This window comes from Platichthys flesus, chromosome 15 (genome assembly GCF_949316205.1).
Source record: "Platichthys flesus chromosome 15, fPlaFle2.1, whole genome shotgun sequence".
Lineage (NCBI taxonomy): Eukaryota > Metazoa > Chordata > Actinopteri > Pleuronectiformes > Pleuronectidae > Platichthys > Platichthys flesus.
Genome location: NC_084959.1, coordinates 1,899,690 through 1,923,070, shown reverse-complemented (window position 1 = coordinate 1,923,070; position 23,381 = coordinate 1,899,690). Strand labels below are relative to the sequence as shown.

Genomic DNA, 23,381 nt, shown 5'->3' with positions numbered 1-23,381 from the left:
TTTAACATGTATATATGGAAATGTTCTAAAAAGAGACGGCTTATATACGTCAAGGAATAGATGTTTCATAAAGATTCATGTTCAAGTGACAAATCAGGAGCCTGTAACTATTTGTATTATTATTACCAGCTCACACTTTCCCTTCCTTACGCTGTTGTTCCAAGATGCTTGTTTCCCTCTCAGAGAAGAGTCGGTGAATCACAACACAACACAACCTCTAACACTGTTTGTGTAAAACAAGGGAGACGTTCACTTGACCTCTAACTTTCACTGTAAAACTTTCTGTTCAACTTTGTAAAAGCTTCTAGAGCCGAGTTGCACGACAGTTATTTCTGTTGGCCGATTCAAATGACATATTGGCACCGACATCAGCTGTAAAGTGAGAACTTGTGTATTTATGTTTTACATTTCCACATATTAATATCTGCATTTTCTCTTTTCAAGTTCTACTTACTTGAATGTGTGATGAATCTGCTGTGGACGAACAGGTAGAGGACACAGAGGGAGGAGCAGCAGAAGGAGTAAAAGCCTGAAGTCTATTGATTGACTTGAAAAGTGATTTATTTTGTGGTGCGCTGTGGGAGGAGAAGAGTTTAAACTGAGCCCACCTATTATTCATCTCAGTGAAGTGATGCAGGTTCACATCTGACATCTCTGTGAGGACCAGGGTTGGGATGAGGTGTGTGTGTGTGTGTGTGTGTGTGTGTTCTGGTAATCATCACGCGATGGGGACCGTTGACTGTTTACACAGTCACGTCATGGGGACCGGTTGCGCTTTGGGGACCAAAATCCCGGTCCCCATGAGGATAACCCTTTTAAATGACTACTAGAGCTACTCTGAAGGTGCCCGTGAAGTTTTAAGCATTGGCCCATACGACATGTTTTTTGGTGAGTGTGAGTGTGTGAGCATTGCTCATTGGTGGCCCTACTGTTTCTAGTTAGTACTGCACCCACTGCTTCACACACACACATCTTCCAAATATGGTTGGGTGCCACCCACTTCCTTGTCCCCATTAGGAATGATTCAAGCAGCGAGGACATTTTCAGCATCAAGAGGTAGCTATCAACAGTAAAAGAAGATTATTTGATGGAGAAACTAGCTAAGAAGATAAGAACATGTGCAGAGGAGCAAAAGTAAAGCATAAGGTAAGCACAGTTGTATCTTAAATAATTATAAGCAGTGTTGAATCCTCAAATTGCATGTATTACTTGTACCTAGCTAGCATGATTAATAGCTCTGATTAGCTACAAAGGCTAAGTGTTGCCAAATGTTTTACTGCATTTCTATTACTACTTGCATGCATGATGCATATGTGTAGGAGTTTATGTAAACTGAAGGAGACAATCAAGTTAAGCATTTCTGAGTTTTGAGTCTCATTTTGTTATGATGAACTTAAGATCAATATAAGCCCTGTTATGCTATATTTAGTATGTTTAAATTAATTAATAGAGAACATTATAGAGCACAGGTTTTGACTATAGTCAGACAATTCAAATTACAGCTGTTCACATTTTACACAGTACCATTATACAGAATAATTTAAGTCTGACTGTAGCTTCCGCTGAGGGGCTTTAAATTTTAAACAACAGAGGAAGTGTAACCTGGCTGCTCTGGATAACCTCTATTTGGAAGCTGGTTATGAACCGGCCCTTTTAACTTATTTTCTTATTTAACATGGGCAGGTTCATGTGGAAGAGGCAGAGCAGGTTATTAAAGAAACATGGTCAGAGGCATAAATCTGGAATTAAATGATAGATGATTAAATCTAAAACCTGCAGTTAAGTTAAATTAGCTACAATCACAAATGACAAGTCACTAATATGATAAAATGTCTAGAATAGAAAAGTAGAGCAGTAGGTTATTAACGTCAGGCAAATAAACAGGTAAAAGCTGAGAAATTTTACTGTGAATATTACTTTTTTTGCAGATAGAAAGTTAAAGTGTTTGTACAGCTAAAGCAGGGGAGAGAGAAGTTCTTGTGTGATGAGGTCAATGTAATTGAAAGGTGTATTTGTATTCATAAGGCGGTGGTCTAGTGGCAGAAACTTGGACTGTGGGCAGAGAAGGTCTCTGGTTCGTCTCTGGTTCGACTCCACAGAGAGACAACCAAAGACGAACCTGGATTGATCTGTCCAAAAATCCAAGAGTCTCCCTGCCCTGTCTAGTGCCCCTGAGCAAGGCACCTTACTCCCCCAACATCTGCTCCCCGAGCGCCGTACATGGTCGCTCACTGCTCTGTGTGTCCTGCACCAGATGGGTCAAAAGCAGAGATTAAATTTCCCTTCCTTCATGAGTGTGCCTTTGCATGTCTGTGCATGTGTTTGAGACAAATAAATGCATCTTAATCTTAATCTTAATAATATTGAATAGTCTATGGATAATTCTTTCATGGTTTTCATTTAACCCACTTCTGTTCTGTGTTGCCCTGGTAGATAAGAGAAAAGGTGTCAACACTACCAGTTATTATGTGGGAATAACACCACATTTGTTGAATTTAAATGAAGTTAAAATAGTGAATCATCTATTTCCCGTATAAAATCACAACAGAAAATAGCTGCTGCTTTGTTTTCCTTCTTACTTTACTCTCTTTAAGTTGCTTTTAAACATGCACTGCAATCTGGATGATACCAAGAGACTATCCAGATAGGGGCAGTTTGTAAAAACGCAAACGCTCCAGATAATCCAGAGTTTCTTCTGTCACCCCCCCAGTAAAAACTCTGCAGATTGTCCGAATAAGCCATTGAGAAAATACAGTAGGAGATTATCCGGAGGATTCAGAGCTGGCGAGTAGGCAAATTCATAGTGTTTTTAACAGCTCACACACGTGAGACTGGGATAATAAAAATATCTCAGCATGAAAAATCTCCCTGTTGACTCTTTGTTGATAATGAGGACATATTCAAATGCTTGTAACATTGGTGTAAATGCAAAACTAAATACAATTACATTCTTTTGCCATCATCTTTGATGTGCTGTAAAAAAAAATACTATGCTCTCTGATACTGAATTTGTCATCATGTCATGCCTCTGGCTTGCTCTACCCAGGAGCCTCCTCCTGTCTGAATTCTCCTGCTGTGTTCTTTATATGTGAAAGCCAAACTCCTTCATAATTATTCAGACATAATCATCTCTCATTTAAGGTGTTTTCAGGCATGACCTGCAGGTAAAATCTAAAGAATTGGCTTTAGATTTGACCCGGTTTAGCTTTCACACATGCACAAGACAGATATACGGTGCATATATGTTTGTAGATGTGTATAGTTTATGCAAGAACGCACAGGAGTATGCATCATCCTGTAGGCAGGAAGGTTACTCATGACAGAGAGTGAAGGAGAATGTTACTGTAGTTGAATTTTGCAAGAAAAACAATCCTCATGAGGTTTTAGGCAACAACAACAATTTGTAGTACCACAAAATCTTACTAAGCAAACAAATCAAACAATTATTTTAAAGTAAACTCATTTGTTTTAATCTTTTCCTTCAGAAATGCCACCACGGATCAGCAATTCCACATGATACACATCTGCAAATTAGAGGTCCAGTATATTTATGCAGCAAAAGGTAAGGTGGTATCTGCTGTAAATAATCAATAAATAATTATCATTTAAAATCAAAAGAAAAGCTCCAGAGTACATTTAATAGGGACTAGAATGCTGCAGTGGTCAGTTTTGGTTTGTTTTGTAGTATATATTAGCATAAACTCATTGTCAAGGAATAGAATTAATGGATCCTCCTGTTTTATTGAAAATGTTTTTATTGTTTGCAGGATGTGGTATATTTGCAAAGGGTACAATTTGCAAAGGAGACTTTGTTATATATAGGGGGGAGGTCTAGAGGCGGTGGTCTATCGGCAGAAACTTGGACTATGGGCAGAGAATGTCTCTGGTTCGTTTCTGGTTTGTCTCTGGTTCGACTCCACCGAGAAACAACAAAAGATGAACCTGGATTGATCTGTCCAAAAATCCAAGAGTTTCCCTACCCTGTCTAGTGCCCCTGAGCAAGGCACCTTACTCCCCCAACATCTGCTCCCCGAGCGCCGTACATGGTCGCTCACTGCTCTGTGTATCCTGCACCAGATGGGTCAAAAGCAGAGATTAAATTTCCCTACCTGCATGAGTGTGCCTTTGCATGTCTGTGCATTTGTTTGGGACTAATAAATGCATCTTAATCTGCATCTGCATTTTAAGGATATAATAAGTGATGCAGAATCCCAGAGAAGGAGAAAACTTAACCACCCCTGATGTGCTGCATTCATGTTTGCCTTCAAGTGGACTTCAGAATTCCTAAACTACACTCCATATACTATTTTAAGTTATACTAAGTGGGGCTCTGGTTTTATTGTGATATATTGTGACATTTGTATTTTTTCTTTTTCAATTTTTCCAATTTCTCAAGTATTGATGCTTTCAGAGAAGATGGCTCAATTGGGAGACAAGTTAATGATGAACACAGACGTCCTTACTCCAAAATGAAAAAAATTGGTGTTAATGGAGAACCCCACCTTTGTTTATTTGCCCTGGATGACAAAGAAGGAGAAGAAATCGCCTATAACTATGGAGGTGAAGACTGCCCATGGCAAACACAGGTATGTAGCACAGAACACAGCAAATACAATGAGTCAAGTATCACAACAAATAGTAGAATGAGAAATATGTGGACCTAATTTGGCTGTATTAATATTGTTTTAACCATGTACACGTTACATATACAAAAAATACCAGGATTGCCTATCACAACCTGCTTTAAGCTGCTATGTATGAGCGACCACTTAGTGTAGTGAAAATAACAGGAACATGAAATAACAAACAGGAATCTAATTTACAAAAGTTTTAAGAAGCTATTGAAGGTCAGTTTAGATCATTATAGATATTATGTTACTGAACTGAATGATCCTCTATTAACACTGCATCCTAGCAGGGTTGTCTACAAACCTCTGCAAGCAGCCTGAAGCTCTGATTTTGATTTATATGTGAAATAGTGCAGAGTGTCCAAACTTTTCAACTTCCATTGGATGAATGGAAAAGTCATTGATTCACCTGCATTAGCATAGATGATATTAGGATATTATAGGTTTGTCACTTTAGTGAATGCAAACAATAGCATTGGTTAATTAGAGATCTCAATAATGTTTTTACAATGACATACCCAGCAAAACCTTTTGTCGCTTGTGTTTACATCAAAGACTACTGATGTCGTTGCAGGTTTTTGCGATGACCACTGGTTATGTAACAGCTCTTGGAGGGCTGTCCCAATTAGATGGGGAAGATTTCAACCTCTGTTTCAAGGGGCAAGAATACCCTCGAAAACAAGGGGTAGGGTTAGGGTAATGGGTTTGGGCATAATTAAAAAGCATTGAAATGCTATCACTTTATATGTTAAAGAATCAGGGTCATTTGCCAAATGTATCCAGTCCTGCTTATGACATGGATGTAATCTCAAAACTTTATCTGAATAGAAATATTAGAATATAATATAAGTAAATATTGGGAACGTTTTCTTTTGTTTACAGACGACCAGCATCACTGTTAACAACATGGAGGAGGATGATTCAGATCCTGTCCACTCAGAGAGTCTGATGGCTTGTGCCTTTGGGCCAAAGACCAGACCTGAAGAGGTAAATTCATGCCCATCACTGTTTTATCATTATATGATCACTCTTTGTTCCGAGTTTATGTAGAAACTGTGTGTGAACAATTAGGTAAAACACACAAGGAAATGCAATATTTTGTGTAAAATGTCCCCACAAAGCATGTGTTAAGTTGTGTGAACGAGAAAGAGCTTCGCTGGTCAGAAGAAGAAACTGTTTCAGAAAAATTTGATAAAACTGGTCCCCACAATGAACTATAATGTAGTGTGCAAAATGTCCCCACAAAGCATGTGTTAAGTTGTGTGAATGAGAAATAGCTTTACTGGTCAGAAGTTATGTAAATTGGTTATACAATGACATTTCAAGTATGGCATCTTGAAGGTTAGTGGTAGAGGTATATTCATGGTCGATTTCAAACTTCACAGTATTTTCTTTCTTGATAAATTCTCACTCTACATTTTGGAGTCACGTGGTCCCCACAACACACCTTCTGACAGTGTGCAAGTAGTAACTGTTTTTGAAAAGTTAGATAAAACTGGTCCCCACAATGAACTATAATGTTGTGTGTAAAATGTCCCCACAAAGCATGTGTTAAGTTGTGTGAACGAGAAAGAGCTTCGCTGGTCAGAAGAAGAAACTGTTTCAGAAAAATTTGATAAAACTGGTCCCCACAATGAACTATAATGTAGTGTGCAAAATGTCCCCACAAAGCATGTGTTAAGTTGTGTGAATGAGAAATAGCTTTACTGGTCAGAAGTTATGTAAATTGGTTATACAATGACATTTCAAGTATGGCATCTTGAAGGTTAGTGGTAGAGGTATATTCATGGTCGATTTCAAACTTCACAGTATTTTCTTTCTTGATAAATTCTCACTCTACATTTTGGAGTCACGTGGTCCCCACAACACACCTTCTGACAGTGTGCAAGTAGTAACTGTTTTTGAAAAGTTAGATAAAACTGGTCCCCACAATGAACTATAATGTTGTGTGTAAAATGTCCCCACAAAGCATGTGTTAAGTTGTGTGAACGAGAAAGAGCTTCGCTGGTCAGAAGAAGAAACTGTTTCAGAAAAATTTGATAAAACTGGTCCCCACAATGAACTATAATGTAGTGTGCAAAATGTCCCCACAAAGCATGTGTTAAGTTGTGTGAATGAGAAATAGCTTTAATGGTCAGAAGTTATGTAAATTGGTAAACAATGACATTTCAAGTATGGCATCTTGAAGGTTAGTGGTAGAGGTATATTCATGGTCGATTTCAAACTTCACAGTATTTTCTTTCTTGATAAATTATCACTCTACATTTTGGAGTCACGTGGTCCCCACAACACACCTTCTGACAGTGTGCAAGTAGTAACTGTTTTTGAAAAGTTAGATAAAACTGGTCCCCACAATGAACTATAATGTTGTGTGTAAAATGTCCCCACAAAGCATGTGTTAAGTTGTGTGAATGAGAAATAGCTTTAATGGTCAGAAGTTATGTAAATTGGTATACAATGACATTTCAAGTATGGCATCTTGAAGGTTAGTGGTAGAGGTATATTCATGGTCGATTTCAAACTTCACAGTATTTTATTTCTTGATAAATTATCACACTACATTTTGGAGTCACGTGGTCCCCACAACACACCTTCTGACAGTGTGCAAGTAGTAACTGTTTTTGAAAAGTTAGATAAAACTGGTCCCCACAATGAACTATAATGTTGTGTGTAAAATGTCCCCACAAAGCATGTGTTAAGTTGTGTGAACGAGAAAGAGCTTCGCTGGTCAGAAGAAGAAACTGTTTCAGAAAAGTTAGATAAAACTGGTCCCCACAATGAACTATAATGTTGTGTGTAAAATGTCCCCACAAAGCATGTGTTAAGTTGTGTGAATGAGAAATAACTTTACCGTACAGAAGTTATGTAAATTGGTAAGCAATGACATTTCAAGTATGGCATCTTGAAGGTTAGTGGTAGAGGTATATTCATGGTCGATTTCAAACTTCACAGTATTTTCTTTCTTGATAAATTATCACACTACATTTTGTATTCACGTGGTCCCCACAACACACCTTCTGACAGTGTGCAAGTAGTAACTGTTTTTTGAAAAGTTAGATAAAACTGGTCCCCACAATGAACTATAATGTTGTGTGTAAAATGTCCCCACAAAGCATGTGTTAAGTTGTGTGAACGAGAAAGAGCTTCGCTGGTCAGAAGAAGAAACTGTTTCAGAAAAGTTAGATAAAACTGGTCCCCACAATGAACTATAATGTTGTGTGTAAAATGTCCCCACAAAGCCTGTTTTAAGTTGTGTGAATGAGAAATAGCTTTACTGGTCAGAAGTTATGTAAATTGGTAAACAATGACATTTCAAGTATGGCATCTTGAAGGTTAGTGGTAGAGGTATATTCATGGTCGATTTCAAACTTCACAGTATTTTCTTTCTTGATAAATTATCACACTACATTTTGTATTCACGTGGTCCCCACAACACACCTTCTGACAGTGTGCAAGTAGTAACTGTTTTTTGAAAAGTTAGATAAAACTGGTCCCCACAATGAACTATAATGTTGTGTGTAAAATGTCCCCACAAAGCATGTGTTAAGTTGTGTGAACGAGAAAGAGCTTCGCTGGTCAGAAGAAGAAACTGTTTCAGAAAAGTTAGATAAAACTGGTCCCCACAATGAACTATAATGTTGTGTGTAAAATGTCCCCACAAAGCCTGTTTTAAGTTGTGTGAATGAGAAATAGCTTTACTGGTCAGAAGTTATGTAAATTGGTAAACAATGACATTTCAAGTATGGCATCTTGAAGGTTAGTGGTAGAGGTATATTCAAGGTCGATTTCAAACTTCACAGTATTTTCTTTCTTGATAAATTATCACTCTACATTTTGGAGTCACGTGGTCCCCACAACACACCTTCTGACAGTGTGCAAGTAGTAACTGTTTTTGAAAAGTTAGATAAAACTGGTCCCCACAATGAACTATAATGTTGTGTGTAAAATGTCCCCACAAAGCATGTGTTAAGTTGTGTGAATGAGAAATAGCTTTAATGGTCAGAAGTTATGTAAATTGGTAAGCAATGACATTTCAAGTATGGCATCTTGAAGGTTAGTGGTAGAGGTGTATTCATGGTCGATTTCAAACTTCACAGTATTTTCTTTCTTGATAAATTATCGCACTACATTTTGTATTCACGTGGTCCCCACAACACACCTTCTGACAGTGTGCAAGTAGTAACTTTTTGAAAAGTTAGATAAAACTGGTCCCCACAATGAACTATAATGTTGTGTGTAAAATGTCCCCACAAAGCATGTGTTAAGTTGTGTGAATGAGAAAGAGCTTCGCTGGTTAGAAGAAGAAACTGTTTTTGAAAAGTTAGATAAAACTGGTCCCCACAATGAACTATAATGTTGTGTGTAAAATGTCCCCACAAAGCATGTGTTAAGTTGTGTGAATGAGAAATAGCTTTGCTGGTCAGAAGTTATGTAAATTGGTTATACAATGACATTTCAAGTATGGCATCTTGAAGGTTAGTGGTAGAGGTATATTCATGGTCGATTTCAAACTTCACAGTATTTTCTTTCTTGATAAATTATCACACTACATTTTGTATTCACGTGGTCCCCACAACACACCTTCTGACAGTGTGCAAGTAGTAACTGTTTTTTGAAAAGTTAGATAAAACTGGTCCCCACAATGAACTATAATGTTGTGTGTAAAATGTCCCCACAAAGCATGTGTTAAGTTGTGTGAATGAGAAATAGCTTTACTGGTCAGAAGTTATGTAAATTGGTTATACAATGACATTTCAAGTATGGCATCTTGAAGGTTAGTGGTAGAGGTATATTCATGGTCGATTTCAAACTTCACAGTATTTTCTTTCTTGATAAATTATCACTCTACATTTTGTATTCACGTGGTCCCCACAACACACCTTCTGACAGTGTGCAAGTAGTAACTGTTTTTGAAAAGTTAGATAAAACTGGTCCCCACGATGAACTCTAATGTTGTGTCTAAAATGTGTGAAACATGTTTTTTCTAGATTGTGAATTCAGAATTAGTTTAGCAGAGCAGACACAACTTTGATCTCAAAAATTCTTATATGCACTTTTACTAAATTATTTATTGCATATGTGCCTTTATTTTCAGATTACAGACTTCAAAAAACTTGAAGAGACTTTTGTACCAAAATTAAGACGGCCTACAATAACTTTCAGTTGCACTTCAATTTTTCAAGTTGCTGCAATTCGATATAGTCTTTTTTTTTTCAGAACAGTCAAAATATTCTGCTTATTATGATATAAACTGCTAAAATAATCAAATTATGACACAAAACTTGCAAAACAGCACAAAGAATAATTTCTCATCTACCTGTTACAGCTCTACATATTTATAATCTTTTCATTAATTTTTTTAGATGAAAGACACAGATCTGGAAGATTCTGAACTATTTGATTCATCATCAGAGAGTGCAGATGATCACGTACCAGATACCATCTCCGAAAGTGACTGTGACAGTGATGCTTCAGTTCAACTAAACTTTAAGAACACTTTTCTGCCTCTTAATGATCCTGATAGCTCAATGGGCCCCACTGTCTGCGATTATACAACACCAGACAACATGATTTTGGATGGTCAAAACATTACACCTGAAGCCCCCAGAGCAGTAGAAGAACCCGGTCAAGTCAGACTATAAAGGACATCGTTAGATAGCAATCATAAAAAAAAGGCCAGATCAGAGACTGTTGTCTGTGTTGCCAACTTAAGATGTTGCCACCAATACTTTGTCATTTCAGACCTTTGCCGCATAACTGTTGCTGCCCCCATTTAATGTAGTTTTATCTGTATATTCATGCCTGCAATAATCAGATAAAGGGTTGTTTGGCTGATTCTAGAGTATATTAGGTCCTTAAAGTAGGACTCATAACAGTTACAGTTTTAATAGTATAAACATACAAACAACAACTAGTCCCTATACCAAACACCTGTCCTACGTCCTCACAATTCCATAGTTAGTTAGATTAATGAGTGAATCAGTACATTGTATTTATTTATCCAACAGATCCAACATTTTATAAATACAGTTTTTTCTTCATGACAATTTTGAGAAATTTATGTCAGTGAATGTGAGTCCATGTCATTGATCAGAATGAACAGTTTATTTGTTAATATAACACAGCATGTTCAGCTTATAAGAAAATGGCATCAAAATCCTCTTTCCCACTGACAATTTCAGTCAGAATGCACATATCAGTGTTTTCTTGGCAGATTAATTGTATATTTTAGTTTTCTTATACTGTAGAAGTTAGTTTATACTTTATAGAACTTGTAACTTTGGATTATAACTCTTACACACTTTGGAGTCCTTGTATTTACAAATGTGTTTTTCCGACCACTTAAAGGTACAACTGCCCAAAAGAAGAAAACACCCTGGAAGGAGACAGACGTGAAGGCAGTGGAAAGGCACATGAATCGATTCATCACATCTTGTATTGCTCCAGCAAAGTTTGACTGTGAGACGTGTTTAAGGGCTGATCCAGAAGCTCTTAAGGACCGGAGCTGGCAGAATGTGAAATTCTACATATATAACCGCATTACAGCCAACAAGAGGAAATTAAGTAAATAATGGGAAGATTACCACCAGTAAGCGGTTGCTATGTGGTTGTCTGAAATTAAAAATATCTTACAAATTTGACTGAATAAGAATTATTCTTTGTAGGGATATAGACAGCCCGTCACTGTTTGATAAGTTTATATTCACTTCAACCACATTACACTAATAGTCCTATAAAATTCTGCTTCATTGTAAGGCGGAGTTCATGAACAGCAAGATTTTCTGTACAAAGTAATGCTTTGCATCCCTATCACCATTTACAGGTATCATGTTATATCTCTACATTTTCTATCAACAACTTTTGTTCTTTTTGGCTAGACTTTATTAGTTTTAAACAAACAGCTCTAACAAATGTAATAATGGAAGGACTTACGGTATCAGTAATAATGTATATAAAAATGCTTTTTGAAGCATGGTCCCCATTAGTCTTATAACAAGTTGTGTGAGTCATGCAAATGATATGTAAATGAGGTCCCCATCAGCCATACCTACCGGTTTTTTCTAAGGTCCCCATTTTGCACAGTCAAAACACTACTTCATGAATTTAGATATTTTAAGGTGTGTATGTACTAACTGATTTTTTCTTAGTGTCCCTGATTTTTTTCATACTTCCACAACCTCTAGAAAGGGTGGTCCCCACAGGTTATGATAAAAAGTGCACGCCCCGCAAACCATGGAAACCAGTATGTGTGTGTGTGTGTGTGTGTGGGTGTGTGTCTGCGTGTGTGTGACCTTGCGAGGGGAGACTTCTGTGTTTTTGAACTTTCTGTGCAAACAATTCAAAGTGGTTCCTCAGACAGAACCCGTGGACGGCTCCTCACTGGAGACGCTCATCTGCATGAAGCCACATTAGTCTGAGATATGAACTCTCACACCGAGGAAATCTGAATAAAACGAACTCATGAATAACAAATATTTCATGCTTATTCTCTTTTTTCCCCTCCACTTCGTTTTCCCTGGTGTTTTAAGCATGAAAGCGGCGGAAAGTGAGAATCAGAGAGACGGTCTGATTGGTTTGATATTCAGCTTTAATCACAGAGAATAACAAATCCATTATTTATACAGTTCATTCTTGCCTTTGTAGTGATGCCCTCCGAAATATTGAACTTTGGGAGATATGTAATTAACAGATTGCCACGCTGTCCTCTGGATCCACAATGGCAGCGTGAGTGTGTGTGTGTGTGTGTGTGTGTGTGTGTGTGTGTGTACGCGTGTGTGCATGTCTTTGTGAGAGAGAAAATCGAAGAGGAACACCAGCAGATGTCTGGAGATGATACCATGATGGGTTTTTCCCCCAAATGTCACAGACTCATGAACGAAAAACTGAGATTAAAAACATTCCACACGTTTCAGCTGTTTAAGTGTCTGAAACTAGAAATATACATTTATGTAAAAGATTAATATTTTATAAACTCTGTGTGTCTTTCTCCTCTTGTTCTCAGGGAAACACTGAAACACCAGCACAGATACACAGCCCCTCTCCAGAGAATAGATATTAGACAAATACAGAGATTCCACTTGAACCCTAGAGATCCTGAGATCTGAAGTGTGCCTGAAACCACACACTCATTGATTGACCCCCACTTTACTCTTTAGGATCTTCTTCAGATCCAGTCCTATGACTTCAGTTCATCAGAGAGAAGGTTCTACATCTGCATCACATGATCCCAACAAGTCATGTGACATCAGAGCCGTTATCTGTTTGTGAGGAAACTCTTTTCTCTCAGGAGAAATCACCAGATCATCTGAGGCCATAGATAGATTTGAAAGGAAATCAATTTAAATTATCAATTGAAACTTAAATCAGCTAAAGAACACAGAGAGATGATGTTACCTATTAACATCAGAGTAATTATAAGACATATTTGTTTTATTATTGTTATTGTTATTATTTATATTATATAATATATAAATATATATATATTACGTAACACTGTTCAAATCAATTCAAATAGTATATCCTTAGATTATTTGATCCTATGATTTTGTGTTGTCACATAGATTATTGGAACCTTTGATACCATAGGACCAACACCTCTCTTGAGTCAAATCAAACTACTTAGATTATTTGATCCTATGATTTTGTCTTGTCACATAGATTATTGGATCCTTTGATACCATAGGTTATTTGAACCTTTGCCTAACATATAAAGGAGCATAATTCTTATGTGTCCAGTAAAACGATTTCTAGACTTAGTTTTACGAGACTATTCTCTCTGAAGACTTCCTCAAACCACCACAGCAACAGTCAGTAGACAAGAGGTTCACAGCAAAACTATTTACAATAACTTTTACTACATTGGATCAGATTCCTTCATCAAACATGGAAGAGATCAACGACTCAGGAGACACAGTAAGTTTTGTTCTCAGCAGGAGAGACTTCAAAACACAACTGCCATTCAGCTCTGTGTGAATATATCTGACGTTAGGATAGGACTGTGTATTTACCTGTTCTATCGATATTTGTGTCTTTCAGTTTCTTGGACAAATGCTGGCTGCTGAGATCCCTAAAATAAAGCAACAGGTGGCTGACCAGAAGAATCAGATTGACACCTTGAAAGAACATCTGGCTGCTGAGATCACTGCTCTAAAGCAGCAGGTGGCAGACCAGAAGAATCAGATGGAGTCTTTGAAAGCACATCACGCTAATGAGATCCCTGCTCTAAAGAAGCAAGCGGCAGAGAAGGAACAGGAGCATGGCGACCTTAGGAAGTTAGTGAAATGGATGGAGGAAATAATCCGCAAGCTGCAAGTGGCGAATCCGGAATTGGACAACCACTCGGAGCGAGAGAGAGAAGAGAAGAAGATGGAGGAGAAAAAAGCACAGACGAAGAGAGAGACGGAGTTGAAGGAGGAGGAGAATAGAGCGCTAAAGAAGAGACAGAAGGAGCAAATAGCACTGAAGAAGAGAGAGAAGGAGGAGAAGGAGGAGAGAGAGGGGACACATGGAAGATGGAAGATGTTTACCAGTTCTCTCTTTAAACGACGGAGCTCCTCCCAGGAGAAGAAGAAGCTGGAAAGGAAAGAGGAAATGGAGAGAGAGAGGAAGGATATGGAGGAGAAAAAAGCCCAGAAGAAGAGAGAGACAGAGTTGAAGGAGGAGGAGAATAAAGCTCTGAAGAAGAGACAGAAGGAGGAGAAGGAGGAAATAGCACTGAAGAAGAGAGAGCTCGAAGAGGAGCACAAACAAGTGCTGAAGAAGAGACAGATAGAGGAGAAGGAGGAAATAGCATTGCAGAGAGAGATCGAGGAGGAGCACAAACAAATGGTGAAGAAGATAGAGAAGGAGTTGAAGGAGAAATTAGCGCTGAAGAAGAGAGAGTACGAGGAGGAGCACAAACAAGTGCTGAAGAGACAGAAGGAGGAGAAAGAGGAATTAGCGCTGAAGAATAGAGAGTTCGAGGAGGAGCACAAACAAGCGGTGAAGCAGGGACAGAAGGAGGAGAAGGAGAAATTAGCGCTGAAGAAGAGAGAGAAAGAGGAGGAGCACAAAAAAATGCTGAAGAGACAGAAGGAGGAGAAGGAGGAAATAGCGCTGAAGAAGAGAGAGAAGGAGGAGAAGGAGAAAATAGCGCTGAAGAAGCTGTTCCCCTGTTTTGAGGTTAAACCACGGAGCTCCTCCTAACCCCCTCAGCAGCCTTCAGGCACAGACTCAACTCCGGTCCAGAATATGCCTGATCCAAATGTTTGAGTATTCAAATGTAAGGCCCATTCATCCACCACCTCAGCCAACGTCTTCAGTTCAAAAACCACTGAACCCAAATAGAGCTCTGTGTGTGCAACAAGCTGGAGATTTACCTCCACCACGGTCTGAGGAAACCTTTGTGTAATGGTGCTGAGCCCGATAACGAACCTGGATGGATATCTCCAGTGAGCGCTCTGCTAATGTAATAGTTTGATCTCTGATTATCGGCCAACTCCCTAAAAATAAACGTGAATGGAGGAAACTGTTTCACAGGAAAATCCTCTCTGCTGAAAACGAGTTCTGGTTCGATTCCGTCTCGGGGGTCGCAGCTGATTCGAGGCCAACTCAACTCACAACTCACCCATGCATGGCCCTGCTGATTGGGTCTTTTCTGTAAAGACGTAGCCTTGGCTGATTGGTCCGGCTCCTGTCACATGACCTCCTTCCACAAGGAAAACCACGGGCCTCAGCCTCGGATGGATCCGGAGCTCATACGCCTCTGGAATCACATCTCAGAAATCATCAAGAGTGTCGTCCTGCGTTCTCTTGATTGAAAGATTAATAATCAAGTATTTGTAGTTTGCAGAGTTTCATTAAAATGTCAAATAAATCAGTGCTATCGCCTGCTTTCTAACTTTCATGTCTTGATCGTGTTTGTTGTGAATTCACCACCACACACACGTTTTCATCCAAATATAGAAACCTTTTATTTTACAATGTCCAGAAAAAATATCATACAATTCCAGTTAGATCGTACAGTCTGTTAAATATCTAAATACACTTTTACAGTTGCAATGTCAGTAGAAAAAAATACCGGATCTTTCTTCTTTTTTTTTAGAGATACAAAATGAACACGTTCCTACACAAACACACATGTACACGTGTACACAATGTTGTGTAGCTGGCCGACGCTCGACATTAAAAATCTTTTACTCCTAAAAAATAACATTGTTGACAAATTTTCGCGATGGGAAAAATGTATTTGGATATCACAGGAATATAAAACCTGTTTCTAATGACATTATGGAAACCTAAACAATTTAAACAACATAATTATATTTAACTTAAAGGGGCAATAGTAATGATTTGTTTTTAATAATTAACCACAAAGGGAAGAAAGAACAAAAATGAAACTTTAACAGTTTAACATAAAACTACTTTGCATGTGCAACAGAAAGATGAAATAAAATCAGATGAGGGAAACAGTAGATTACGACATTTTGGGGCAAATCCTCCAGAACTTTAACTTCTGACTCTGGAGAGAAACTTTATGTTTTAATGTCTCGTACAAACCAAAATGAAAAGAGAAGGTTGATTGTTTAATTGAACAAACTGCTGGTCTCAAACTAATATTGATAATGTCTTAAAGAAAGTGATGCTGCATGAAACCAAAGCAAAAGGCTAAATGAGGAGCTGAGGTCAGAGAATCAAATAATTAAACTATTTTGTAGAATCTTAATACCGTAATATAAAATGCCAGATGTTTCATTCAGAGCAAACCAGATGTTGTCAAAACAAGAAAAGAGACTTTTCCATTGATTTCTCTCTTTCAGATAAAGACTATGATATTTAAACCAGTGTCTCGTTTCAACCCTTAAACCAGAACCACATTTGAATCATCCTTCAAAATGAAGTCATATGATTGAACAGCCCAGAATGCACCAATGATCCCAACGTGACTTTAAAACACGTGTCGGGGGGGGGGGGGGGGGGGGGGGGGCTGCAGCACTGGTCAGAGACAGTGACTCGTCGCTTCACGATGTGAACGTGTGCGAGTTGTGTTGGAGTGTGAAGGTCGAAGAGTTAAAGACACACACAGAATCTCACAGACGAGAGGAATAAGATGCTGAGTCTGAAACAAAGTCGTTTAAACTGATAATTAACTTTCTGTTTCACCGAGTGACTTCGGATTCCAATTAAAAGTCTGACGTCTGAAGCAGGTGAGGAAATGACACGTGATTGACACGTCTGACGAATTTCATGACGTGACAATTATCAGATTTGATTGTGATGGATTCCAAGTCCATGAAAAAGACTGCTTGCTGCTTTTATTCTGAAGGAGCCATCAATCTCTGATGTTGTGGTGCGTTCAAGTTCCAGCTATAAACCTGTTTGTTCTGGATGTTGCTTCATTACTGATGGATTTGACAAATAATTATTTCTTTTGGTGAATAGTTATCTTTGTACAAATATATTTAGATTTTAAACCTGTCTAATGTGCAAAGGCCCTTACAGCTAAATTATGAAATTACTTTGAGGAGACGTCTTTCTTCTGCTCACTGGTATAATAACATCAATTCTAATGAATTCCACTATTCAACTGGTTTGTGTGAAGGACTCAGGTTTGTGAAAAGTTACACATTTCTACAGAAAACCTAGTTTCACATTATTAAGACTTAATGTGTGAAAACTCGTATGAAAGCACAATGACTGAGGATTGTTAGAAGATGGTTTTTTTTGGTTTTGGTTAATAATCTACTACAGCACGAAATCTGGATCTGATTATTAAAATGGGACAAAGTGTACGAACTACAGCTCTTGCTTCATAAAGTCTGATGAGAGAGTGTGTTTGTGTGGGGGGGGGGGTGACAGAATACTTAATTATTGATTCATTAATAAGAAACAACAGGGATTCAAACAGCTGGTAGAAGACAATAATTTCCTTTCCCATAAAAAAAAAAAAAAAAAAAAAAAGACCCTGGATTGTAGAAGTGGAAAAAGCAGAAGCAAACACAGCATCATGATTGAAGTAACACAGAGGTCTTCTCAGGGCTGTAGTCCAAGGCAGGAGAAAGAACGACAGACAGGAAGTGACACGTATTCAGAAAGAGTCGGAGGTGCCTTCAGGTCCCGGAGGAGACGACGCTGGACAAAGACTCCAGCTCAGAGGAAAAGTCACTTCTGGAGTGAATTGTTCCCTACGCTTCTCTGGACACACACACACACACACACACCCTGACGCACACAGACACACACTCACAGAAACAAACACACACTCACGAGTCCACTTCCAACAAGGCACTAAGATTTCATTCAAGTTTATCATGACAAGTGCTTTATGCATTTTACAGCCCGACCGCCCGTCTCTCTGTTCACTAAAGTGACGCGTCAGCTCGGCAACCGACCAATCGGGCGGCCCCACTGTGAACCAGCTGACCCGTCCTGTCGCGTGGCTGGATAGGTGTGACAGCAGCTCCTAACCCCCCCCCACACACACACATCACAACCACAACAACAAACAACCCTTCGCCACTAATGGTCCTCTTGCATAAAACCTGTGATAAGATGAGCGTTCACCACGGGGGGGGGTAAAAGTGACACAGTGACAAGGGGACGACTCATCGATACATACAGCGAGGAAGGAGGAGGAAGAGGAGCAGGAGGAGGAGGAGGAGGAGGAGGAAGTTACTTCCCTATTTTTGGGTTAACTTCCACCTGCTACGTTCAAAGCAGCATCTACCCAAACAGACCGGAGGAGAAGGAGGAGGGAGGGGGGAGGGGGTGGGGGGGTCAGAGTGGTTCTACCCTTCACCCAGGTGTCACCATGACTTTGCTGCCCCCCCCCCCAGGGAGGTTGTCAGAGCTGCAGAGACATGAGGGGATGTGAGAGGACAAAGGAGACAATGGGCAAAGGTGCAGTCCTGCAGGCAGAGAGAGACGGAGGTGCCGGCTGAGGCAGATCGGTGGAGACGGGACGGGGGACAGACGTGGACACAGAGGATGAAGTCTCAAAGACAGAGGTGAGAACCAGGGGAGAGGAAACGGAGGGAGGGGCGCTGGAGGAAGAGAGAAACAGAAGAGAGAGGAGAGGAATGTGAAACCACTAATCAACAGCAAAATCAGGAAGTGGACCGAGCCGGGGCCACGGCGCCGCTGTCACACAACAAACGCACAAAGTCACTTTGATACACAAACGCATTGATCAGAGCTCAACTCAGTCTTTCCTCTAACTGATGTGTTTAACCCCCCCCCCCCACGACAGTTTCCCAGCCTGCCTCGTTCCAGGCGCCCCGAACAGAAACAGCTGTAACCTCAGCGCCAGGTAAAGAAGGAAACCAGAGGAAACGTAAAATCCCTTTTCCCAGCAGCAGCAGCAGAGCGGCGTCTCCGTGCGTCACATGTTCCTTTTCTCTCGGACGCCGCAGCGCCTCAGTTGGCGCCCTGGTTGAATTGCTCCAGCATGGTGGCGTTGGTTTTCTCAAATATCCACTGCTGGCTCGGCGAGGACGAGTCGCACGTGTTCATGAAGACGCGCCGCTCGGTGGGGCTGCTGTCGATGCAGCCGTTACTGACGGAGTGATACAGACTCTTGTCCTGGTGGAGGAAGAGAGAGAGAGGAACAGGAAGAGAGAGAGAGGAACAGGAAGAGAGAGAGAAAAGAAAAACATCAGAATTTATGTTGGTGGTGCTTCTGCAGATTTTAACTCATTTTCTACAAGTTAAAAAGTTTTTCAGTTTTTCTTTCTGCTCGTGTTTTTAAGTGAGAGCAGATGTTTCCTACATGAGCTGGAAGCCGTTAACCAATCACAACAGAGTGGACCAGCTGGCCAATGAGAGGGGGTCTTAAAGGGAGCTAAAACCAAGTGTTTGAGACAGAGGCTGAAAAGAGGAGCTGCAGCGATGGACAGTCTGAGTTAAGTAATAAAAGGAGGAGCAGGACTTGTCTCCTCTCAGGTTTTTTGTTCCATCACAGAATCATCCTGAGAAGATTCAGGAGCCTGGTTGAACCGTCTGGTTTATTCTTGTGATGCATTCAAAGAGATTCTGACATGAATCCAGATTTCAGGACGGCTCCTCCCTCCCCTGAGGTGACATCATGTGGTTTAGGGGACATCACTTCTGGATCCTGGATCAGATCCTCGTAACTTTACTTAAGTATTTCAGGACTAGTTTCCACAGTTGTACCTTCCTGTAGCGCCACAGCTGGTTGCCCTTCATGCCGTGGCAGTCGTACAGGGTGACGGGGCTGTTGTGGGACACGGCGTCGAAGCAGACCTTCTTCGTGTGCATGGGGTCGCCCACCCGGATGTCCTCCCTCCAGCCGAACGTGAACACCTGCGGGTTCAACGTCACATTTTAAATTCAGCTCAGAGCAACAGAAACAGGTTCAATGTGTGATCAAACTTTTACATTTCATTGAACTCTCCAGGACCAACTCAGCAGTTTGTAACTTTATAAACTTTATCCTCAGTCTCCTTCAGACTCTGGTTCTGACCTTTAAACTCAGTTTAGATGTTTTACACTCGTGTTGTCGTCTGGAGTCAGAGTCTGTGAGCAGTGATCGTGGTGTGAAGCAGATTCACTCGACCAATCCTGAGTCAGTCTCAGCTGTCAATCATGAGGTTTCACCCCCTTGATATATCATCAAATAACCATATCTTATATAGTCTGGTATTATGTATTTAATCACTGTGGCGGTGTGTGATGTTATGGTGACTCATCATCTTTGATCATCGTTATCGTCTATGAGCTGCCATGAGATCTCGATGAGTCATGGAGATCTGATGACGCTGTGATCGATGATTCTCTTTACGCTCCACGTTCGTTTTATAGTTCAAATCATTTTTCTTAATCGCTCTCTCATCTCATAATAAAAACATTTGAATGGTCAGTGACTCACAAACTAAAGCAGCTCCTCTGATTCCTTCAGACTGAATCAAAGCGCTCTGACTAACCGTTGCCAGGCTCCACTCCTGTGATTTACAGCTAATCCATTTCTCGCCGGTGAACAAATACAGATCGCAACCGCCACGCAGATTAAACCACAATGCATCTCCAGATTAAAGCAATTAAAGTGTCAGAGCTCTGAGCTGCAGTGTTCCAGCCCTGGAAACAAAAGGGGACATTCAATCCATTAAGGCGGCATTATGAGCTCGGCTGGGAGATCCTCAGGGTGACGTGTGAGAACCAACAGACTCCTTACGGGCAGAGATAATGAAGCTGTGTGACCAGTGTGTGAGGGACTTGTTTGCGTGTCTGCGTAGCTTCATTTGACTTTGATTGTGTGTCCAGCAGAAGAAATGCAATTACTAAGAAGACAATCTGTCGGCGGGGCTGACGTCTCGTGATTCCTCTCGGGACACAACGGCCTGTCACTTTTGAAAGAGAGAAAATCCACAGACCTGACGAGAGACATCTGAGAGCTTGAGCTGTGCAGATTTTTCTCTTTTATCAAATGTTGTATAATGTTTTGTTAATCCAGATCCCATCAAATCATTTGATTGCACTAATGTTGTTTTATTTTATTTCCCTCTTCATCTTTAAATATATATAATTATATATATATATTTTATTTTTTATTTTAAATGTTGATATTCTATTTTATACTATTTCTATTTTATTTTTTTGGGTTGTAATTACTTGAGCATTGCTAGAAGAGAGCCTGTGACTCAAGCATTTCATTGCCAGCGACTGCTTAATGTTATTGTTGTGCATTTGACAATAAAAATCTTGATTCCCATTTTCAGTGATGTGGAGAGCAGCAGTTTGCTTGTATCCACCCGGGTGTGAGACGTGCTCCTGCACAGACATGAGACAAGTGGAAAAAGGCAAAAGCACGAGACTGTGTGCGACGCCAATGAACCAAAGATAATCTGTTCGCCCAAATCTGGTTTCGGTTACGAGGACCAGGAAATCCTGTAAATACAGATTTGGAGAAATCATCCCTTCAGTCACTCTAGCAAATAAATATAAGAAAACACATATTATAGCAGTTTCTTTTTAAAAGGCACATTGTTGATAGACCTTTTTATACACGCGAAAACCACGTCACCGCTCAAACAGGGAGCAGAACAGAATTAATCCCAACGTGTGGCTGCAGGGGGCGCTGCTGCCAACAAACAGTTTCAGATCTTGCATCTAAATGAACACATGGCGTCTCACCTGTCCGTGGCTCCAGCTCACCTCCCCCCGTCCCTTGATGCAGGTCTCCAGACGGACGGGGCTCCCTGACACAAAGTGTTTACTCTCCATACACATATCACTGCCCACGTTACGGATCTGCAACACAAACACACACAACAACACATCTGCACATTAGAACCCTTTTTTAAAGTCTCCGTTTTGACTTTGTTACTTTAATGTTGTTGTGTTTGTGCGTTGAAGTAATAAAGGTCGACGCACCTCCCCCCAGGCAGCAGCAGGGGGCTCCACCGGTGGGTAGTGCTTGGGCAGGTCCCACGCCACCTCGCTCATGAACCACTTGAAGTTCTTGCAGTTGAGCCGGTTCCTCAGGTCCTTCTGCACCGTCATGTCCCCGGCCGACAGGTGGCGGTACTCGGGCCGGCGCTGGTAGATGTACTCGGCGTATTCGTCCATCCACACCTCGGCCACGCGCTTCAGGTTCTGAAATCAGAGCGAACGTTTCCTTTCATTTCATTTCACATTTCAGAAACTGCTCACAGCTGGCCTGGTGGCAGATTATTCTGTTTCTTCACTGACATCATCTGCGCTTCCTGCCATGTTCTGACTGATCTGACACATCGGATCAAAGCTCAGGAGCCTGTGGTCATCGGCCACCAGGCAGGTGATGGATCCATGGAAGACACTCAAACCGTGAAAGAAGAACTAAACTAAATCACTGACCTCAGTTAATTGACAGAGTGGATTCTGTTTCCTCTTTAAAGTCTTTTGTTTGACACTTTAATCAAGTGAAGACAGAAGGTGATCATGTGTTCAAATGGATGATTTATTATAAAATCATCTCTGCAGAGCTATATTTCAAAAGTGGCTTTGTGGGGCTGGTGTCCGGCACACGGCTTCAGTGGTCAGCTGAGATCCACTGGTTCCTGACCAGTGTGGTGCCCCGCCTCTCGCCCATTTTCAGCTGGGACCAGCTCCAGCTGACCATTGATGCTCAAAAGGACAAGTGGTATAGATAATAGAAGGATGGAAGTTTCCCTGAACATTCAGCATCACGCTCAAATCATTGATGCATCGTGCCGGTATGAGAACATGCTATTGATTTGAACGTCACGCTGTAAATACCTGATTTTTTGAATTGATAGTTATTTGATACAGTTTTGGGAAGTTTATTTTTGGATTTAAGATATTTGAGCATCACGTATACAACAATAATATATTTTGTAATTTCCAATATTCATAACATACGTGAATGTACTTAATTAACTTCAGTATTGCAGAGAAACATTAATAATAGTTGAGGACAGAATTATAAATCTTATTATTGAACCACCTGCAGCCTTAGCAGCAGAACCGGGGACACGACTTCTTATTAAGGGAAAGAACCGTTGAGCTGGAACTTTGTGAACCGTGTGAAACTTGGATGTAAAACACAGATAGTTAGAACTTTCATATAAAGGTGAGAAGTGTGTCCTCAGATATTCCAGAAATAACCCGACACCACCTTTCCTCCTCCGGTATAACTCTCCTGTTAGTTAGTGTGGCCTACATACTCTTCATTTCATTCATTAGACGAGAGAGATGAAGCTGATTTCCTGCTGTTTGAGGTGAGACCCATTTTCTCTGGCTCATCTTTAAATGCGTCTT

The 23,381-nt window shown here is 40.3% G+C and overlaps 1 protein-coding gene and 1 long non-coding RNA gene across 2 annotated transcripts in view; one reads left to right on the top strand and one right to left on the bottom strand.

Moving 5' to 3' along the window:
- The first annotated feature begins 689 nt into the window (after positions 1-689).
- LOC133969234 (uncharacterized) lies at positions 690-4,517 on the top strand. Its single transcript, XR_009924190.1, has 3 exons — positions 690-1,146; positions 3,486-3,562; positions 4,397-4,517. It is a non-coding gene; the product is annotated as an uncharacterized LOC133969234 (long non-coding RNA).
- Positions 4,518-15,555: 11,038 nt separating this feature from the next.
- Positions 15,556-23,381, bottom strand: part of LOC133970033 (polypeptide N-acetylgalactosaminyltransferase 10-like) — a 65,025-nt gene continuing 57,199 nt past the window's right edge. Inside the window, exons 9-12 of the mRNA XM_062406826.1 lie at positions 21,996-22,217; positions 21,756-21,872; positions 19,779-19,928; positions 15,556-19,187 (exon numbers count right to left, since the gene is read on the bottom strand). Of these exons, the coding sequence (XP_062262810.1) occupies positions 19,023-19,187; positions 19,779-19,928; positions 21,756-21,872; positions 21,996-22,217 (654 nt within the window). The 3' untranslated portion in view covers positions 15,556-19,022. The remainder of the gene's footprint in view (positions 19,188-19,778; positions 19,929-21,755; positions 21,873-21,995; positions 22,218-23,381) is intronic.